The 21,177-nt window shown below is 36.5% G+C and overlaps 1 protein-coding gene across 2 annotated transcripts; it reads right to left on the bottom strand.

Annotated features, from left to right (window-relative positions):
• Window positions 1–672: 672 nt before the first annotated feature.
• On the bottom strand, window positions 673–20,756 carry ripk1l (receptor (TNFRSF)-interacting serine-threonine kinase 1, like). Of its 2 annotated transcripts, none has more exons than XM_067363281.1 (11): window positions 20,602–20,755; window positions 19,395–19,580; window positions 19,151–19,307; window positions 16,991–17,128; window positions 16,440–16,671; window positions 15,661–15,810; window positions 10,756–10,832; window positions 9,446–9,518; window positions 6,073–6,654; window positions 5,280–5,429; window positions 673–2,685 (listed from the first exon to the last, which is right to left on the bottom strand). In XM_067363281.1, the coding sequence occupies exons 1-11, from the start codon at window positions 20,646–20,648 to the stop codon at window positions 2,387–2,389; spliced, it is 2,091 nt and encodes a 696-aa protein (XP_067219382.1). In that variant the 5' UTR covers window positions 20,649–20,755; the 3' UTR covers window positions 673–2,386. The 2 variants fall into 2 exon arrangements, with proteins under 2 accessions (XP_067219382.1, XP_067219383.1); XM_067363282.1 differs by having other exon boundaries at window positions 2,534–2,685; window positions 5,285–5,429; window positions 20,602–20,756.
• Window positions 20,757–21,177: the final 421 nt, after the last annotated feature.

Consider the following 21,177-nt stretch of genomic DNA (forward strand, 5'->3'; position numbering starts at 1 on the left):
ACACACACACACACACACACACACACACACACACACACACACACACACACACACACACACACACACACACACACACACACACACACACACACACACACACACACACACACACACACACACACACACACACACACACACACACACACACACACACACACACACACACACACACACACACACACACACACACACACACACACACACACACACACACACACACACACACACACACACACACACACACACACACACACACACACACACACACACACACACACACACACACACACACACACACACACACACACACACACACACACACACACACACACACACACACACACACACACACACACACACACACACACACACACACACACACACACACACACACACACACACACACACACACACACACACACACACACACACACACACACACACACACACACACACACACACACACACACACACACACACACACACACACACACACACACACACACACACACACACACACACACACACACAACTAACTAAGTAAGGGTGCTTAGTCTTATACGCTGTGTATATACCCTATTCTGAACTCCAGCTATATTCAAGGGCACTTTTCTATATAAAGCAGAACTATAAAGACAATAAACAGCAAATGATTTCATAATAGAAATAGGTTAACTTTTTAATAAAACAGTTTGGAATGATACTTTTTCAAAAACATTTAGATATACAGATGGATGACAAAAATGGCTGTTATCCTGCAGAGGGCATTTTGCTGGCATGGTTTGTGTTACAGCAGACCAATACAAAGCTTATCAGCTTTATCCTATGATGAAGCATTTCTATCCACATGGGAGTGTTATCTTCCAGTAATCGGGGCCCAGTTGCTCAAAAGAAATCTGATCGGATTTCAGCTATCCGATTGGATCAAGTCATGAAAATGTGCTGTTCACAAGAAAGAAAAAAAATTCTGGTAACACTTTACATTAAGGTTCATTTGTTAACATTAATTAATGTATTAACAAACATGAACTAACCATGAGCAATACATTTGTTACTGTATTTGTTAATCTGTTAACGTTAGTTAATAAAAATACAGCTGTTCATTGTTTGTTAGTTCACAGTGCATTAACTAATGTTAACAAATACAACTCTTGATTTTAATAACGTATTAGTAAATGTTGAAATTTACATGTTGTAGAAGTGCAGTTCATTATTAGTTCATGTTAACCTTATTGTAAAGTGTTAGAAAGATTCTGATATCAGATTAGATCACAAAATCCAATCTTGGATCAAATAGTCAGTTTGGGTTGTTCAGAATGTTTTAGTAAGATACCTCTGATCCAAAAAAATCTGGATTATCCTGATTCAGCAGAAGGGTGGATTTCAGGAACAAAAATCTAAAACTCTAAAACTGGTCAAAAAATAAAACATTTGAATAATGTAATGTATGCACACATTTATATTTTGCTCTTGATTAGTTTACCCTTTAACCGTTAAAGGGATAGTTCACCCCCAAAAAACTTTATAAACTATAATAACTAGTTAAATAACTAGTGAATCTGCTAATTCCAGATTTGGTCAACTGAAAAAGTATGTATCTGGATCAGAGTGATCCAATCCAATTGTGCTTTGAAAAACCACCACAAAAGTAAGATGGATTACCTGATCCTGGATAGCAAAACCTGGGATATTCAAATGTAGAGTTTGTTTACTTCATTACTTTGCTCACATCAGTTAATGAGTGATGCATAAGCATATCAATGCCCATTTTGTGCGTACACAATGTTTATACATCAGAATATTTTGGACTCATGCAGACAGTGCTCCACACTACCACCATCAAAAGACCAAGTGAGTGAATATCTTTTTGAAGAAAAGGTGTTTCTTCTGGCAACATGTGGTGACCCAACTCTATACTTCTTGTATGTTGGTTTTTCATTTAATTTGTCACCCATCTTTATACCAGCATTTCATTTTAAAGAAATCCCTAAACAGAAAAATCAAAATACAGCATCCTACAATCATAACATGTAATCCTTGAAAAAAAAGGTTGATTCAACTGATCAAATTCAGGAGAATGTCAGTTACCAAAAACAGATTGTAGGAGTTTAATATGAACTCAAATTACATGGCAGAAAGACATGCTATCATGTGTTTACAGCATTATAAAGAATTGTAATCATTATTCTGTAGCATCCTACATGTGTCCAGTCCAGTAAAAATGAATACACTGTGTAACATCGATGGATGTTATTCTGTCAAAAATACTGCACAGCCCTGTAATTGTTCACCTTTTGATAACGGTTGGGAGAGTTCCCTGTTTCACCCCATCCAATCCAACCCTCCAGTGAAGAAAGTAATTATGACACAACCCTACAGTGGTGTTTCAGGGGACTGCAGCACAGTCTTGAGACTTAAACAGCAGCTGCAGGAGGACGCTGGATTTGATGCAGCCCTCCAGCGCACGGCACAGTTTACCCACGGTGATACCCAGCAGACCCTCCTTCATCTTCCAGCGCTCCAGCGTCTGGTGCACTTTCTCTGCTAAGCCATCACGGTCATAGTCATGCTCGATGGTATCCACATCTATGTCGGTCAGCCCCAGTTTACGAGCCACTTGCTTCCAGTTGCCACCGACGTTCTGACGCACAAGCTCCAGGTGACCTTCAGTGACGGTGTGGTCCTCTGTTCATGACAACACAGTCAAATAGAGACATTCATCAGATGTGGCAAAGTTGGACCCTTTGAAATCTGTTTTATTTGTTTCCCAAAATCTGTGTTTTCCGTTTTAATTTTTCTGGATTGTTTTTGATGGTTCAATTCAATTTTAATAATCAAAAATAATGTCTAATCATTAAATAATTTATTAAAATTGTAACAAAAGTCATATAAAGCAGTAGGATTTAGGCATGTAATAAGGTAAGTAAAAAAAGAATACCCCCCCCCCCCCCCAAAAAAAAGTAAATATGACAGATATTTTTGTTATTAAATTAATAAAGAAATATATCTTTTCATTTGCAATAATACACTTAAGTACTGCAAATAGTCATAATAACAATAATTTATTATAATACAATATGTTATAATAAAATATCAATAGAATTGCTAATATTACTGACTTTATTATTAATAATAATAAAATATTAATAATATTTATAACAACAATAATAATAATTGTTTTATTTTTATTTTATTTTACAGAACAACAGTAAAATTACAATACTAACATGCAGGGACGTGCACAGACATTTTGGGGGGCAGGGGCTCAAGTGGAAAAAAAAGGGCACTTGTATTTATTAAAATAAATAAATAAACCCTTAAATATATTAAGACAACTCCTGACTTCCCTTACACTCATGCAATTGTTTTAGACTCCACAGATTTCTACAAAATAATTAATTCACATATAGAGACCATGGTCTTCTTTAGTATTCACTAGGTTTATCACAAGAGAAGGCAACAGCAACTATTTTCAAGCTATATATTTAGAATAAATGACTGCACCTAGGAGAGGGACATAGTTTCACTAATAATTTGTTTAAATCAATAAATCATTTTAATTTTTTTTTTTTGGTGTTATTGGAATACTTCTTTCATGAAGTGGACAGTTTTAAGATTGTGGTCCATTTTTGCTGCCATGTCTTTTACTCTAATGGAAAGAAAACTCAACCCTAACCTACACATTTAGATGGTGTTTGTTTTAAGCCTACTACCCTCCATCTGTTTGCATCTGTAGATTTATTCTAAATTAACCAAAACAAGCTAATCTGCATATTTAAACACGTCAATAATTTGTTTTCCTGAACTGTTAATGCATTATATATTATAACAAATGCCGGCAGAGGGCACCAAAAGCGTGCTGATTTTTGTTGTTAGACAGCACAGCACAATCAAATACACGATCAAAGCCAACCATGATTCAAAATATGTTATTAGCTAAATAATAATATTCGGCCACTTCTTTGTGATAGAAATGCTACAGCCACTGTAATTTCTTCAACAAGAATATGTGGACATCAAACATGCAAAGACAGAGCGAGGGTTTAAACTTTTGTTGATGTATTATCATGTGCGTAGATTTAAGAATAGAATTATGTAGCTAATGCTGTATTATGATTTTTAAATAGTTTTAATAAACCATGCATCCTTAGAAAACTGTCTAATAATGCGGTTCATGTGCGTCCATGGAATGATCCTCTTCTGGTATTGACAGCCCTACAGTTATCTTCACCATGGTTCAAAACGCAATGCATAGCACAGTAAAATAATTGAAATTATAATATAACATAAATTAGTATCAAATCAGGCAGATGCGTTGATGGTGGTCAAACTATTAATGCAGCGTTACATGTAAAAATAACCATAAATATGGCGCATGAATGGCGCGTCGCGGAGTGAGGGCATCTGAACTCGACAATGCCGACCTGATATAGTATTTTTTTAATTTGTTTTATTCAGTAAATATATTTGTTTGACAGGGAAGCTGTGCGCAAAGAGGAATATTAATTTATTTTAAAAAAAAAAAAAAAAAAAAAAAGCACCCTAGAAAAAAAAGGGCACTTTCTCTCGATAAAGAAAAAGGGCAGGTGCTCAAGCCCCTTTTTTGTCTATGTGTGCACGTGCCTGCTAACATGGTTGTCCCATTTTCTTTGCTTTCAGACATTAAACCATTGAGATTTTATTTTGGTGGAAACTTTTTGAGCAATGTTGCCAGGCAATGTTGCTGAGTGATGTTGCTTGGGCACTTTCCCATTGAGAAAAGGCAACAAATTTCTGGATAATTTAGATCGATATTTGTTGGCCATTCTCAATGGGAAAGCGCCCAAACAACATCGCTTGGCAACACTGCTCAAAAACTTGTCATGAAAACTTGTCCATACACCCCTGCATCCATGTCTGAATGGAATTGGTGCACCTGACGCAACCTAATTAATTGCACAGGACTCCCTCAACACTGACTATGACAACTGGCCGTTTTGCCCTAATAGTGGGACATTTGACCAAAAACCATGAAACAAGATAAACTTACTTGAGAAGCAACACTAGACAATTTTCTTCATTTGTTTATACTTATTAAACAAAAAAAAAATCTAACAGTTTTGGAGAAGTGTTTTAAAGTACTTAGATTAAGTTACTCAAGTAATCTAATGAAATACGTTACAGATTACATTTTATAGCATGTATTCTGTAATCTGTAGTGGAATACGTTTTAAAAGTAACCCTCCCAACCCTGAACTTTACGCAGCAACTACCTAGGCATGAAAGTGAGAAAGTCTTACCATACTTCAACAGAAGCTCATTATATCTGGTTCTGCTGGCGGATCCAATGGATAATGAGCTGAAGGGGCTGTTATCAGATAGTCGCAAATTCATTGTGTTGCAACTCCCGATTTGAATTGCACTAGCATTTGTGATGTTCACAGGCCAACCTAAGGGAAAAGCAAACAAAGCAGGAGAAAGTTAGAGAATGGTCCCAGTAAACCAACTCAGCAGTTTCTCATATCTGCAAACTCCGAACCAGCAGAAAAGGTGATGATTTAAACAACTTTACAGTTCAAATAATTAAAAAAAAAAAAAAAAAAAATGATAAACCTCAGATTTCAGCCTAATTCATAATTATGTATGTTATATATTACTGGTCTGAACAAAAATGGAAGAGGTGTTGATTGAAAATGTGAATTCACTCTCTGACAGTAGATGGCGCTTATGGAAAAGCAGAAATACAGTGGTTACTCCTGTAAAAAAAAAATAAAAGCACTGTGCTTATAAACTACTTTATTAGGCATCATATGGATGTAAGATGAAAAGAAAATGTCATTGAAACTTTTATGAAGATTTCCTTTTATTAAAATGACTGAAACATTAACTAAAATTAAAGTAAAAACAGAAAATATAATAATAAAACTCAATCCTAAGTACTAACAAAAACTGTAATATTATATCAAAGATACTAAAATAACACTGCCTTGAATTTGCACGAATTGTATGAATTGACCAATTTCAATGTCAGAATGGCAAATTTCATGCAAGCTGATGAGTTTGCAGGTATGAGTTGTTAATTGTTAAATGTACCTGAGTCAGACGGAGGACAAATGAGAGGCGAGTTAAAACGCAGGCCAGGGTTTGATTCCGACATGAGAGACTCTGCAGATACACTTTCTGGGCAGGACTTGAAACGATCATACGGTGGATGATGAGGATGATGAAGTCTGTCATACTCAGAATGCGGCACTGAAAGCTGACTTGCAAATTCTTGCCTTTGAAAATCATCAAACGAATTTGCAGCGGCAGGTCTCAGATAGAGATTGTCCTGTGGGGTTGGGTAAGTGGTGGGTTTAGTCCAAGACTTCACAGAAGACATCTGAGAAGAAACATCTCCGGCCAACCTGCTACTGGCAGGTTGCTGTGGGAGTGGATTATAGATGCTGTGTGATGCCATGTCAGGCTGATCGACTATACGACTACCATATTTGTGATAGTTGTACTCTTGTGCCAGTTTTAGTTCCAAATGGGGAGAGCTAGGAGGTGCTGCGTCAATCTCCAGGAGAGACTCTTCAGACGGCCTGAAGCTGAGGTCTTCAATACTGGCCTCCACCGGCCCGATCTCTGAGCTCCTCAAGGATGCTGGAGAGTCTCTGGAAGATGGCAGAGGGTCTGCAGACACAAGTATCATTATATTTATGAGCATCTGAATAGAACAAACATTGTTGCAAAAAAAAAAAAAAAAAATACAGACTATGAAACAACTTAATCAAATTCAGTCAGTCTTGTTGCTCTTACGGACCATTTACAGTGCAGGTCTTGATGCCCAATTACGATTTGTTGACTATATCTGTTTTTTTGTCCTATTGTAATTGCTCAGTCAATTTTTTTTTCTTCTCCGAAATGAATCTCATTTTTGAGGACCTAAACATGCTTGGAAATTTATGTCTGATATGGGTTTCAGAATCAGGTGTTGTAAAATGTAACAGCCCAATACCTACAAAAAAGTCTTGGGTGCAAAATCTGTAATCTGATATTTTGAGATTTCTCTGCAAAATTTTTACAGTTTTTGCCATTTCCAGATGTTGTATTTTAGCGAACTCCACCTAGAGCTTTAATCATATCAACATCATATTTGGTCAGTCTTATGTAAAGGTCTTTATGATGTTAAATTGCAAAGATCTAGACTTTTCACTAAAGGCTGTGTCCGTGGCGGCCTGACAAAGTTCGATGTTTCGCCATGAAACAGGAAGTTGTTGTAACTCGGGGATACAATGTCCGATCAGCCCCAAACTTCACGTTTTATTACAGTCCTGGCCTGAAGACATCTATATGGCAATATTCAGTAATAGTCAAAGTGGCAACTGTTGGCAGCAGGAAGTGTGGCACATCTAAATGACTTTGCCTTATTTCTCCTGAATTTACTCGCTTGCATTCATGCTGCCCACTGTTCACTGTTTTCCTAAAGCCACCGGGTGGCAGTGAGCCCGGGTGCGAGGGCCCTTTCATTGCTTTCATTTTTTAGCACCACTTTTAAAAGTGACCCATAACTAATATCTGCATTTACACCGTACACTTGGCAAAACAACCCAAGGTAGATGTACTGAACTGGAAAAGTTTAGGATGAAAAGGAAGTAAAAATGGCGCAATTTGCAATGGACGCAGACTTTGTCCTGGTGTCCACCAGAGTTGATGTCATTCGCCACCATCGTTTTTTCAATGTCATTCAACTTGCATTGACAGGGAAATATCTGGAGTTGTGTCAATTGAACCATGTAATGTAAATATGACCTCAGAAATGTGTGAAATTCAGGTGTGAAAAACTTGTTGCATCTTTCCCAAAAAGACTCTAATACAACATGGCTGTATTAGATCAAAAAGGTGCTTCTACTAAATACTGAGCAAAGGGTCTGAATACTTAGGACCATGTGATATTTCAGTTTTTCTTTTTTAATAAATCTGCAAAAATTCTGTGTTTTTCTGTCAATATGGGGTGCTGTGTGTACATTAATGAGGAAAAAAAAAATGAACTTGAAATGATTTTAGCAAATGGCTGCAATATAACAAAGAGTGAAAAATTTAAGGGGGTCTAAATACTTTCCGTACCACGTATATATATATTATATATATATTAGTCAACGTCCTGCTTGCCACAATGATGATAATAAATAATAAATGCCACTAAAATTTATCTTTGTTTTATAATTGTTTTATACTTGTATTTTCTTTTGCCTTTCTGTTTGGAATACAGTTAAATTTAGAGGATTTTAAAGGATTTTTATGTGTTCCAATTACAAAAGAAAAAAAAAAGATTAAAAAGTGATGTTAAAAAGAGGAAAAAATGTAGAGATTGATTGTGTTGGTCAGACGAGAAATATGTCAAATTTGCCTTCACTCCCTCAGCCATTGTATTAGAAACACTCAAGCAGCAGATTTCTGTAAATTAATATCATAATCACAGTTTTCTAGTAATGAACAGGTTTTCTAGTTCTAAACTAGTACTGTCTTTATACACCACACATTTCTAAGGTCATATTTACATTACATGGTTCAATTGACACAACTCCAGATATTTCCCTGTCAATGCGAGTCAAACGACATTGAAAAAACGATGGTGGCGAATTACGTTAACTCTAGTGGACACCAGGACAAGGTCTGCGTCCATTGTAACTTTTCCAGTTCAGTACGTCTACCTTGGGTTGATTTGCCAAGTGTACAGTGTAAATGCAGATATTAGTTATGGGTCACTTTTAACAGTGGTGCTAAAAAAACAACAACAACAACAACAATTAAAGCTGCAAGCAGCAATGACAGGGCCCTCGCACCCGGGCTCACTGCCACCCGGTGGCCTTAGGAAAACAGTGAACAGTGGGCGACATGCATGTAAGCGAGTAAATTCAGGAGAAATAAGGCAAAGTCATTTAGATGTGCCACACTTCCTGCTGCCAACAGTTGCCACTTTGACTATTATTGAATATTGCCATGTAGATGTCTTCAGGCCAGGACTGTAATAAAACATGTGAAGTTTGGGGCTGATCGGACATTGTATGCCCGAGTTACAACAACTTCCTGTTTCATGGCAAAACATCGAACTTTGTCAGGCCGCCACGGACACGGCCTTCAATCAAAACTCTAGATCTTCACAATTTAAAGCTGCAGTCCATGATTTTGGCCCTCTAGCGGTTAATAAACAGAACTGCACGCATCTTGCGGAAGAACATTGTAGCCGGAGCTACTTTTCTCCGTGTATGTCTATGGCGAGTCACGCAGTTACTGTGATACCAGTCCGGTCTGAAATAATCAGAATATAGTGTATAATATAATGTGTGTGTGTGTGTGTTTGTGGATGCCTCAGTGATAAACAAGAAAAATGGCACTTGATGTCAAATGGTTGCTGATCCCTGGTGTAAGTAAAATAGCAAAATCCCAACATAAATGTCATTTTATGAATACATTTGCTTACCTTCAGGAGTGAGTGAGTCTGTTGTGAGGGATTTCAGCTTTTCTACGAGCTCCTCAGGGCCCTCATACAATCTCTGTGGAAAAAAAAAAAAAAAAAAAATTAAATATTACTAGCACAACTGTTCTATATTTCACTTACAGGCATGCAGACTGCATCTCTAACAAAGTGTAGACATTCAAAGAGATTCACTGTGTAGTCAGCTTTTCTGATTAATATAACAGAATTTTATGAGATTGTGTTCATTGAAGTTCAGTGGCATCTTTTTAATTATTATAAAGGTAGCGCTCTTTGGGCGCTGTCTAGTCCATATAATAACTATGATATAACAAATCAGAATTCAAGCATGGAAAACGTTTTGTTTTTGACACTCAAAATTGTGATGACTGACACAGTGATAATCATAGGTTATAGCAAAGGATGAGAAATACCCTCACTAATTTCAGAAGCACCCTCTGTGATTTGATTTTGGAACCAGGCCTAGTCCAAACAAAGGATTTTGCTGCATTAGGGAAGGCAATTGTTATTTATTATTTGTATCGGCTGCCGTGCCCGACCATGCATATACTTCAGTATACTTGCTTTTACGTTAAAATTAACAGTGGTTATGAACATAGTCACTTTACTAACAAATAATGTATCTGGAGAGTTAATGTTGGGACGTGTAGGTTGTTGCAAGTGACACGTAACTTGGAACTATTTCATGGAAATCTTGACTGTGTATTGACTGTGTTACTATAAAGGAGAAGGAAGCAAAAACATACAGAAAACAATATCATATGACAGTTTTGTCAGTGCACATAAAAATGAAAAGGAATAGACATTAAATGAACATGTCTTACATCAGATTATTGTAGGCCTATTTGTGATAAAAATGAGATGGGAGGAAATGCTTTTGTGTTGAGCAAATGCAAAGTTTCTTGGGGAAACGTAAAAGTATTGTGAGAAAATGCAAAAGCATTGAAATATATTTTTTTCTTCCAGCCTTTTATTTTCCACCACCATGTCCCTTCAGGGGCCCCGTAAGGATCATAAAACAAATATTGCACAGGATAGAATATCATAGTATACTATTATACACTTATCTCAGTATTTTATGATAGTTGTATTTTTAATGTGCAAGAAATCTATATGAAATAGTGAAATCCTAACGTGAAGTGTAAACAAATAAGAGCAGCAATATATCAAATGTGAAATGTCACAGGATGTCTGTCATGAGCAATGAGGTAAAAGAGTCAATGAGTCAGTTTTTGGACTTCCCAACACTGACAGAATCACGTGACACACGAGCTGAGAGAAAACTAAAAACTCACCATCAGACTTTCCAAATCCTCTTTTACATTTGGTGCCAGCTTATCTTGGTAAAAAGGTAAAAACTTCTCATAGCTATCTGTAAAAAAAAGAAAAAAGAAAACAAACAAACAAATTGATAATCAGTTTGGTAGCTTACATAGTTTTTGGATACAAAATGATTCCAATGTGATCCAGGCCAAAAGTGAATGGTCAGCAGGTGCCAAATGCAATTAAAAACTGACTTTGACAAGCGAATAAAACAGAATGATTCATTATAATGAGAACTATATTAGCATCCATGGAGTGATCTGTCAATGTCAGTGCAGCGCACACTTCTTTTAAGATTTATTTTTCAGCCTTTATTTTTCCAGGACAGTTGAAACAGAGAGGAAAGTGGTGCACACGGGTTACTGAACATAATGAGCTGTGCTGTTTGTCACTAAAATACCGAAACTGTCAATCAATTTAAAATTCAAAATCAAATGAATTATATGCTAAGCCAATTCATCGCAATTAATTCCATATATAAGCATTAGCGTAACCGGTGTGTAAACGAAAGGTAATGATTATTGGCAGACCTTGTGTAGCCCCCGTGAGTATCAAAGGCCCCAGTTACACGCAGGCCATTGACTGGTAATCTGGCTTTGGGGCAGTTTTTTTTTTTTTTTGGACTGGCCCAGCAGGGACAGTGGCCCATTGGGTTGTCTTCTGTATTGACAAGCCAAATACAGAAAATAGCTCCCCATAGGTGCTGTTTTTCTTTAATTGGAGTGCATGGGAAACTGCAAAAGGCAAATCTGCAGTGCAAAAGCAGATCAGGATCAGTCTCACCCACACATCGCTGCCACTGATGAATGTCCGCTGCACTTCTGCCGCTCTATGAAGTGATAAAACAGCACAAGTCGCTTGATCCATTCTGATTTGACTCAGAATTTTGTTATACAGTCGTGTGATATGGGACATTACAGGTTCTGTGGTGAATTTAGCTATTAAAAAAAAGGCGGCCATGTAAATACATGACGAGGTAAATTGTATAATGGCAAAACACACAAGCTTGTCAATCCAGCACCACCCTTATAGTAATTTACCTTGAAGCTACTAACAATAAAGAAATATGGTGTTTTGGAAGAAATGTTTAATATTTATTAAAAATGATGCTATTGTTACTTACATTAAATGTTGCAGAATATAAATCACTTTTATAGAAGTTGTTTTTGTATTTTCTACATGTGTTTACAATATTTTTATTACAAATTCTATAATTTATTATTATTGATTTATTTTAGAAACAATAACCTTGGTAATCAAGAGCATGATTTTACCTGTGACTATACCATGATCTTACAGTTAAATAGAACTACACTTAAAGAACTATGGTAAATTCCATTAGGGCAAGGATAATTTAACAAAACAGCTGGATCCCATGAATTAAGGACAAAGCTTTTCTTCTCTTTAAATATGTTTTATGAACTTTTTAATTGAAGTAAAATGTTAATTCAATGAGTTAATTCAAAGATAGATATAACTCTTTACAAATGTTATGGTTTTCAAAGGGATAGTTCAAACCAAAATGTCATCATTTATGCATCCTAATGTCATTCTGAGCATGAATGACTTTCTTTCTGTGGAACATAAAAGATAATCATATGAGTCTGTTTTTTTTTTTTTTTTTTTGGTCAATAGAAGTCAAGGGTAGCCTAACCAAAATGGTTTGGTTACCAACAGTCATCAAAATATTTTTGTATGTATGTGTGTGTGTGTGTGTTTCACAGAGGACAGAAGGTCATAGAGGTTTGGAATGACATGAGGTGAGTAAGTGACAGAATTTGATAGCAGTAAATTTACTTGATGGCATCCTAGCTCAAAATCAGTTCTTTACTCTCTGTGACAAAAATGCAATATTAAATTTGTTCAGTAAATTTAATAATATCGGTCATTATTTGTCCCTGTCCTCATTTTATTTATTCATTTATTTACTCCAATTTAACCATTCAGAGATGTGAGTGCTTTGTCTGTGCACTTTACCACTTTATTTACATAATAATACTATCCAAAGCGTGTTCACACAAACAATGTCAGCTCTCACGTGAACACAACGCGCATGCGTCATGAAGCTCTCGTGAATGCGCATTGCAGATCGATATTTTTAAAGTAAAGTGGTAAATTATGTTTTATTGCACAAACAAAGCACTTGCGTCGCTTCATAAAATTGAAGCCAAATTGAACCACTGGAGTCACATGGTGTACTTTAATGATGTCATTCATTTCTGGACCTTAAAAGTGGTAGTTGCGTTGGTTTTGGTTGGAAGGGTGAGTAATACATTTTTGGATGGACTAACCCTTTAAAGCGAGTGTTTAAAATAACTTCTGTGATTCGATGTGGATTCTGATCACTGTATAAGGCAGAAATATTTATATGCGATGCAAAAGACTATACACGCTAACCATTACCTTAGTAAATATGGTAAATACGACTGCTTGAAGAAATCAGACAAATGATATAGGCTATCACAATTGTGCATTTATTTTATCTGTCAGTACGTCTCGTTTCTTATTGGACTGTCTGATATCCATTTTTTAGTTCTGCATATGTCATAAAATAAACCAGTTTCCTCTGTTTCTCTGACTGAATGTATTATATAACTGTTGGGACTGCCACTGGAGAGTGCTAAAGCTCCTCATGTCGTAGTTTCGGTGGAAAATATGTAGAAATTATAATTCTTTCTAAATACGGCAAACATACTGTCCTGTGACTACAAATAAACAGAAACAGACACAACTGAATTAGTATGTGTGTCATCTTTCTGTTGTGAAATAACTGTAAATACCACTTTATTTCTGTGACTAATGTGCAATCTTCACACAAATTAATTCATTATGATCACTTATTATTGTAAAACTGTAGTAAAATATTGATGCTTTGGTTTTAAATCTTTAGTAAACAACAAAAATGCCAACAAACGCCTGCTTTTATCATGTTCGTTTTGAGATAGCTAGTTTCCAGTGATTTCTTTCTGATTAGTTTTGTAATAAAACTTCCATTTATTGGTGAAATGATGGGTATGTGTGATGTTGTTCTAGAAAGCAGTGTTACAGACAGGTTTAGGTGAAACTTCTGGCCCGACAGTGGAAACACAGCATCATTTTGGGCTCTGTGCTACAGGTCCGGGGCTATTAGCCCAGCCAGGTCCGTTGAAAGCCCTGGCTTGTGCTGGCCCGACAGTGGAAAAACGGCTATTGAATGCATTCAGCTCCCTCGAGAGCCAAACGCACTCAAGCACTAGATTCTTTTCTCTCTACAGAGAATCAAACCATAACAGAGCCTTTTATGGCAAATGCATCACCACGAGTGCCTTCAATTTCCTCGACAGCCATAAGAGGAATACAAACAAGTGGCTCCTGAAGACTAAAAAGCTGATGATGTTTAACTCAGGAGTGCTATTATACTCATGCGATGTACTGCCCTCTGCCAATGATTATTGGCTTTTGTTTACACATGCCTCAGTTACACTATGGCATTCCCCATAGTGTCAATACCAGATGCAGCGCCAAAGTTTCACTTCAAAAGGGAGCTTATTGTTGTAGAGCCCAAAATCAAAACTTTGAAAAAGGGCATTATAGACCCTCTTTAAAAATAAAGGTTCCAAATATTTTTCTTTTTACAGTGCACTAGAAGAACCATTTTTGGCTCCCCAGTGAACAGTTTTTAAAAGAACCATTGTTTCCTTAGTGTAAAGAAAATTGTAATAATCTAAAGAACCCTTTTCCACTATAACCTCCTGACACCCAGCTATGGAGTTTGGTCCTCTGTAGAGTACGTTATATTTTAGCGAATTTCTCTGAGACCTTACATGTCACATTTTAAGTCCAGATGTCTTGTAAAGAGCACATTCAGGGCTTTTCAGTGATACCAAATATTTGGAGGTTTCACCATGACCATTCCCTCTTCTTGGTTTTTAAAAATGGCTGACATTAATTTAGTGATCAAATTTAACACCCTTATATGATAATAATTTGTAATTATCATTTAAATCTGACTAATTTTCAAATAGTTTGTCATAAATCAACATCTCAGGAAGATGTTAGGGGGTTTCAAATCAAAATATGACTTTCTGTTATGAAACAGGACATTGATTTTATACATGTCCACTGTAGGTCACCAGGACTTCAAGCATGTTTATTACGCATACGAAATTATTAATCAATATTCTTATTAAATATTAGATATTATTATGAAAATCTTGCCAATTACTTTTATCATTACAAATTGGCCCAAAAACACATGAATATGTAAATTAGATACATGGGAAAACACGTTTATGGCCATTTTACACACATATTGCATAAAGCAAAATGGATCAAATCATTCTGTTATATCTTTCATAACATAGTTGAGAATTATCTTTACACAAAGTTTGTATAAAAAATAAAATAAAAAATCCTGAAAACTAAAAATGTATTGGCGATTTAAAAAAAAAATCCCATTGTTTTTGCCTTTTCATGTCTATTCATGTCTTATATTATTTTTTAAAAACTGAGTCCTCTACAGAGGGCATAGCATAACATATGAATAAAATATCATTTTTCAATAATGTTATTTTCCCATTTTTTTTTCTTATGCAATGTCTAAACAATGTAATAACATGAAAAAAAAAAATACTAAATTCACGAAACTTTTTTTTCTGGTAGTCAGGAGGATAGAAAATTTTTTACACAATGGAAAGGATGGATTTCGGTTCACTGAACCATTGATGTCAATAATGAACCTTTATTTTTAAGATTGTAAATGAAAGTCCTAAATTGACAGAAATACTGCAAAACATGTTCTGGTGAGGAAGATTTGTGGTTGGTAAATATTCTCAATTCACTCGCATTGGCACATGTGACAAAACATTCATTTTAGGAGAAATCATCAGTGCTTCTACCTTTAAATGTGGGCCGGCACTGACTATCCTTATCCCAGCATGTCTTCATGAGGTCTATGATCTCTTGAGGTGTGTCACTTGGGATGAGTGCTTCACTGGGCCTTTCCCCCTGACACACACAGTGGCAGATATGGTCCTCACTTCTGGCATCTGAAGTAACAGAAAAAACACTTTCTATTTAAATACTGGTCTTGAGAGGCACAATGGCAAAAAAGGACTAATTGTAGAAAATGTTAAACTATATCATGGCTTTGGTGCAAATAAAATTGCAAGAGGCTAATAGAATTTTTTTTATTTTAGATATGACCCTTTTAATAAGAAAATGTGTTATATCAAGGCCCCCTTACACAATTGTATTTTTCCTTTGAGTAAGAGGAACTGTGCTATTTAAACAAACAGCAATAATGAAAAAACACACAGAAAGTCCTTCTGGCACAACTGTCCCCGGTTCGAGTCCCGGCTGAGCCAGAAGGCCTTTCTGTGTGGAATTTGCATGTTTTCCCTGTATCTACGTGGGTTTCCTCCGTGTGCTCCGGTTTCCCCCACAATCCAAAAACATGCAGTATAGGTGAATTGGAGATGCTGAGAATGCATGTGTGAGTTCCAGGCCATGTAATGGGGAGGGTCGGGGAAAGACCTGGCAACCTACCCGGAAAGATCATTGCCAAGAAAATTCACTAACAGTCTCTTGTATGGAAAAGGTCAGTCTTGCATGGAAAAGAGAAGCGCTAACATTGTCCTTCAAAATCAAAATGAAGTGGTTCTGAAATAAGACTCACTTTCATACGGCTCGTGGCCCGTGAGGATGACCCAAACTACAATGGCAAAACTGTAGACGTCAGATTTTTCAGTGGAGCGGGTGTGGATGCTCTCGAGGTGCTCCGGGGCCATATAGCACAGCGTACCAGCACCGCGCACAGAGGACTTCTTGCCCAGACGACTTTGACGGCGAGATTCCTCTTTCGTCAGCTTGCTCCATGTCTCAGATGTGGCCAAACCGAGATCTGCTATCTGATGAAAAACAAACAAAACCAGTGCAGAGGATGCGTGAAAATTCTTCTGTCTTTGGGTACAGATCGAGTCAAGACGAATTTGTTTAGTGCTATTCAGCTAAGTTTCCATCCAAAGCTTTGAATTTAATTTATGTGCAAAACTGGAATATCTCACAAAATATGTGTTAATAAAGTTTCCACTTCTTGGGAAATCAGCGCAAAATATCTGTAATAAAAATGGCACCTTTAATATGAAACAGGTCTAAATATTTAACTATTGCACAACATTTACAAAAGGATGTTCTTTGGGGAATTAAGAAATGCATTTTTTTTTTTACTTTTATATGGAAATGCTTGTCCACCAAAATGTTTTCAGGTTTTAGATCTTTGTGAATAACTTGGTTCTCCATGAGATAAACCATTCCCTCCAAGATTTCCAGAATGATCCTTCCTTTCACAGATATTGGAACGGTCACCTGGGGGGGAAAAAAAGAGAAAAGAGGAGATTATTCAAGTGCCACATTTCAAAACTGAGAAGGAATTTTACAAAAATGAACGTGAATGAGTTGTGTTGTCCTGGCACCCGGTTCACTAAAGGAGTTATGCAATTCAGGTAATGAAGCAAGCAATATCTGACTTGACTAAAATACAAGGACAGGGGTTTAGATACAGAAATGTTTAAAGTCACCATGAAGTCAAAATAGACAATTCTTGTTTTTTTTTTTTGTTTTTTTTTAAATGGAATTTTGCAGTATTTATTATAAATGATTTATCTGTGCACATCATCATTTAATTTTCTTTTTTTAATTCATGTGCCTCATAATCTTTAATCAAAATAACCTTCCCTCCATCTTGCAGTGACTTCTGATGATATGTATACTGGCGTGAGGGCGGGGCAACCTGTCACTCACATGAGATCCACCAATAGCAAACCACAACCATCCAATCAATTCTCTCCATAGACAAAATCAAACCCTTCCCTGCATTTGTTCTTGTTCCAGAAGCTATTTCACTTGTTCTTGTTCCAGAAGATATACATCACAATAGGGAAGAAAAGACCAGCGTGACTTCCGTTTTTAAATAATTCAACTCAGATAGTGATAATGTTCATTTTGCACATTAAAGCTGCAGTCCGCGATTTTTACTCTTTGTCGCCATCTCTGTTTGAAACGTGATTGCAGTCATATGCGGAACAGTTATCTGGACGTGCGTTGTGCCTCGGCACAGCTCGTCAGCGCAGATGAATCTAATGCTTGCTGTCAGTCACTGCACTGGTGTGGATACTGTTTTTCAGAATCACAGTTTCTACGTCTTGATAGTATGACCAATATAAGAATTTTCACTGGAAAATATTATCTGAACAAGTAAGTAACATGTCTACCACTTTTGCTCTGACCAACTGAGGAAAAAAGCATTAGGCCTACAATAAATCGCGCTGCCGATAGTGATTAAATCTAACGATCGCTTAGCTCGGATCATGCCAAACCGTGCAAATTATTATTACTGTTGTATTGTTTTCAAATTGTTATTATTAACAACATCAGCATTGCGTGACTGTGTATTTAGTGTGTATTAGTGTTACCTGTAGATTTCAATTTCTGTAGTCACTCCACAGTCCAAAGTCTTTTGCTTTTTGGCTACGAGTGAATCTCCAGTTGTCACTGATGATTGTCATTTAGATCTTTCTGGATTACAATCCACCATCAAAATGATAAGTTTAATTATTTCAGCTGCTGTGAGAACAGGCTATAAATGTGCCGCTACCGGCAGCATCCTCACATGATATAACTGACTAAGCCTCTCGACGGGACTCCTCCTTTCTGTTAATGGATGTGTCGTAATGACGCACAGAGGAACTGCTGCATGCTCAAATTTCCAGTGGAAATCCGCCATGTCGCTCTTATTATAAAACATTATTACAAGCTTACCGTTGTGAATCGAGACAAGATAATGAGATAGTTTTGAACACTGGCTGGTTATGTACTTGCTCAAAAATTGATTTTGGATCATTTTTAACCAAAAAAAGGCAAATGTGAGTAAAACTGGGTTTGAGTGTCATTAATTGTCTGGAGCTGCTGTGCTGTTGGCGACTAACAACGATAAACAGACATCCACTCTCGCATTGTGTGTGTAACAGTGGCCAGATAGTGAGAGCTGAGCAGGTGAACCACTGTGCACTGATGACCGCTAGAGAATGCAGTGTTTGGGGTCTTTCTCAGTGTACTTGCCTTGCCTGCCAGCTGCGGACGGGCCGGGGTTCGAGACTGACTCGAAGCAGGGTGGTTAGGATTAGAGGGTGAGTTTTGGAGGTGGAGCAATGAAGAGAGGGGTGGGTTTGTTTGGGTTTTTTCAAATATCAACAATGTCCAACAGCGTTGTTGAAAAAATAAATACCCCACCTTTAAAGGCACATTATCTGGTGCTGCATTTATTTTATATAAAGGTACCAATAACTTTACAGATGTTTAGTGTCCTTGAAATGGATTCCTGTCTCTTACCGTCTCCAGCATGGTGAGCAGGTTGCCTTTAGGAATGAGCTCCATTACTAAAGAATAGTCTCCGTCTTCCAGAATAACACCCAGCAGCTTGACCACTCGCTGATGGTTTAGTCTGCTCATCAGGCTGCCTTCCTCCAGAAGAGACTGCTTCTGGCGTCTGATAGTCAGTCATATTAAATGGAATTTATTAAAGTAAACAAAACATGAAGAATCAAAGTCATGAACAGATAAGCCTATTACTAACCCATTGCGTGGCGGTCCTGTGTAGACCGTCTTTAGCACCACCTGGCCTAGTGTTTTGTGGTAACACAGGTAAACTTCCCCAAACCCTCCATAATCCAAAGGCTCTTTCTTGATCAGGTCTGCTGACTTCATGAGACTCATGCTCGATGCTGTAGACATAGTTCCTCTATTCTTAAAGAACACTTCCCTAAGAGCAACAGAAATATACAACTTTAAAACTTCATGTGCACAGGTTGGAGACTGCAATTAAGTTAGTTTTATATTTGACATTCGCGAAAATGCAATTAAAGCATACATTTTATTAGCCCTATAAATCCATTAAAACATGTAACCCTTTCTTATTATGTCATCACACCAAATGTGAAATGTTACTAAAATATCTCTTTCATGACACAAGACTCTGTTTGTGGAATTTACATTCTATCTATTTTAATATAAAGTATAGTGTAAAATGTATAAAATATTGTAATTCCATTAAACTCAATGATCGTGTGACCTATAAAAACATAAAAAAACTGTAAAACACTCAGAATATTATTCTATAGCACAATACTTGTTTTTGGGAAGTACGCCTTCAGTATTTTTTATTGGATATTTTTAATTGATTAAAAATGAATATATATTAAATTGTAGCCTACTTTAAGATCAAAAGTATTGATAGACGTTTGCATCATATTCAGGAATATGTCAGTACAGAGAAACATGAGATCATTGAGTTAAATGGAATTAGAATATTACATTTACACTATAATTATTTTAAAAGAAAGAGAATGTAAATTCCACAAACAGAGCCCTTGTGTCACGAAAGGGTGTTTTTTTTAGCAACATTTCACTTCACATTTGGTGTGATGTGATAATGAGGTTAATTTTTTTTATGCATTTATAGGGTTAATAAAAAAAATAAAAATAAATTCCGCTTTGTGCAAAGAAAACCTATTAACGCATTTCCAATTTGGTTTCGCTTAAGTATGTGATAGAAACAGAGAATGTAATGGAAATTTTAGCGAATATCAAACGAATGTCAAATATAACACTAACTTAAGTTCATACAGAATTGCGGAAGCGGCGAACATTAAGCCTAACAAATCGCTATATGCCGACGCTCAAAAGTGAGAATCGAAATAAAAAGCCACAGAAAAAGTAGTTCAGAGAAACAAATTACATACAAAATAATAATAAAAAAAAAACGTCAATTCGCGAAATGTTACATTTGGCTGCGCTGTAAGATCTGCTCTGGCAAAACTTTTCCATCCATTAGTTCCACATAGGCTACAAGTCAGATACGACGCAACTTTACTCTATCCCTTTGTTGACTTTAACAATGAGACTTTACCTACTACTATCGAAAACAACATCAACAGCAACAACAAAAACACGTTTAAAACTGACCAGAAACGCAATAGTAAATTGGTATAACATACCGTGTGACATAACGCTTATTCTCTTCTCCTTCCGGGATATTGTTTTACAAAGTGAAAGTAGGCTAAATTCGGGTAGACAAACATAATCAACAGCAGAAAACCAGATCACGAGGCCACACTTAGTGATGTCAGCTTATGTAGGTAACTGTACCAATTGAACATTTATTATTGTTTTAATAAGTAGGCTAAATAAACAGCGAAGGGAAACTTTGAAAATGCTGCATCAGTGTTAAAGAAAATTTTTAAAATCAAAGGTGTGGGTGATGGAGCAAATGGATAGATAGATAGATAGATAGATAGATAGATAGATAGATAGATAGATAGATAGATAGATAGATAGATAGATAGATAGATAGATAGATA

The sequence above is a fragment of the Chanodichthys erythropterus genome, chromosome 16, assembly GCF_024489055.1.
Source record: "Chanodichthys erythropterus isolate Z2021 chromosome 16, ASM2448905v1, whole genome shotgun sequence".
NCBI lineage: Eukaryota > Metazoa > Chordata > Actinopteri > Cypriniformes > Xenocyprididae > Chanodichthys > Chanodichthys erythropterus.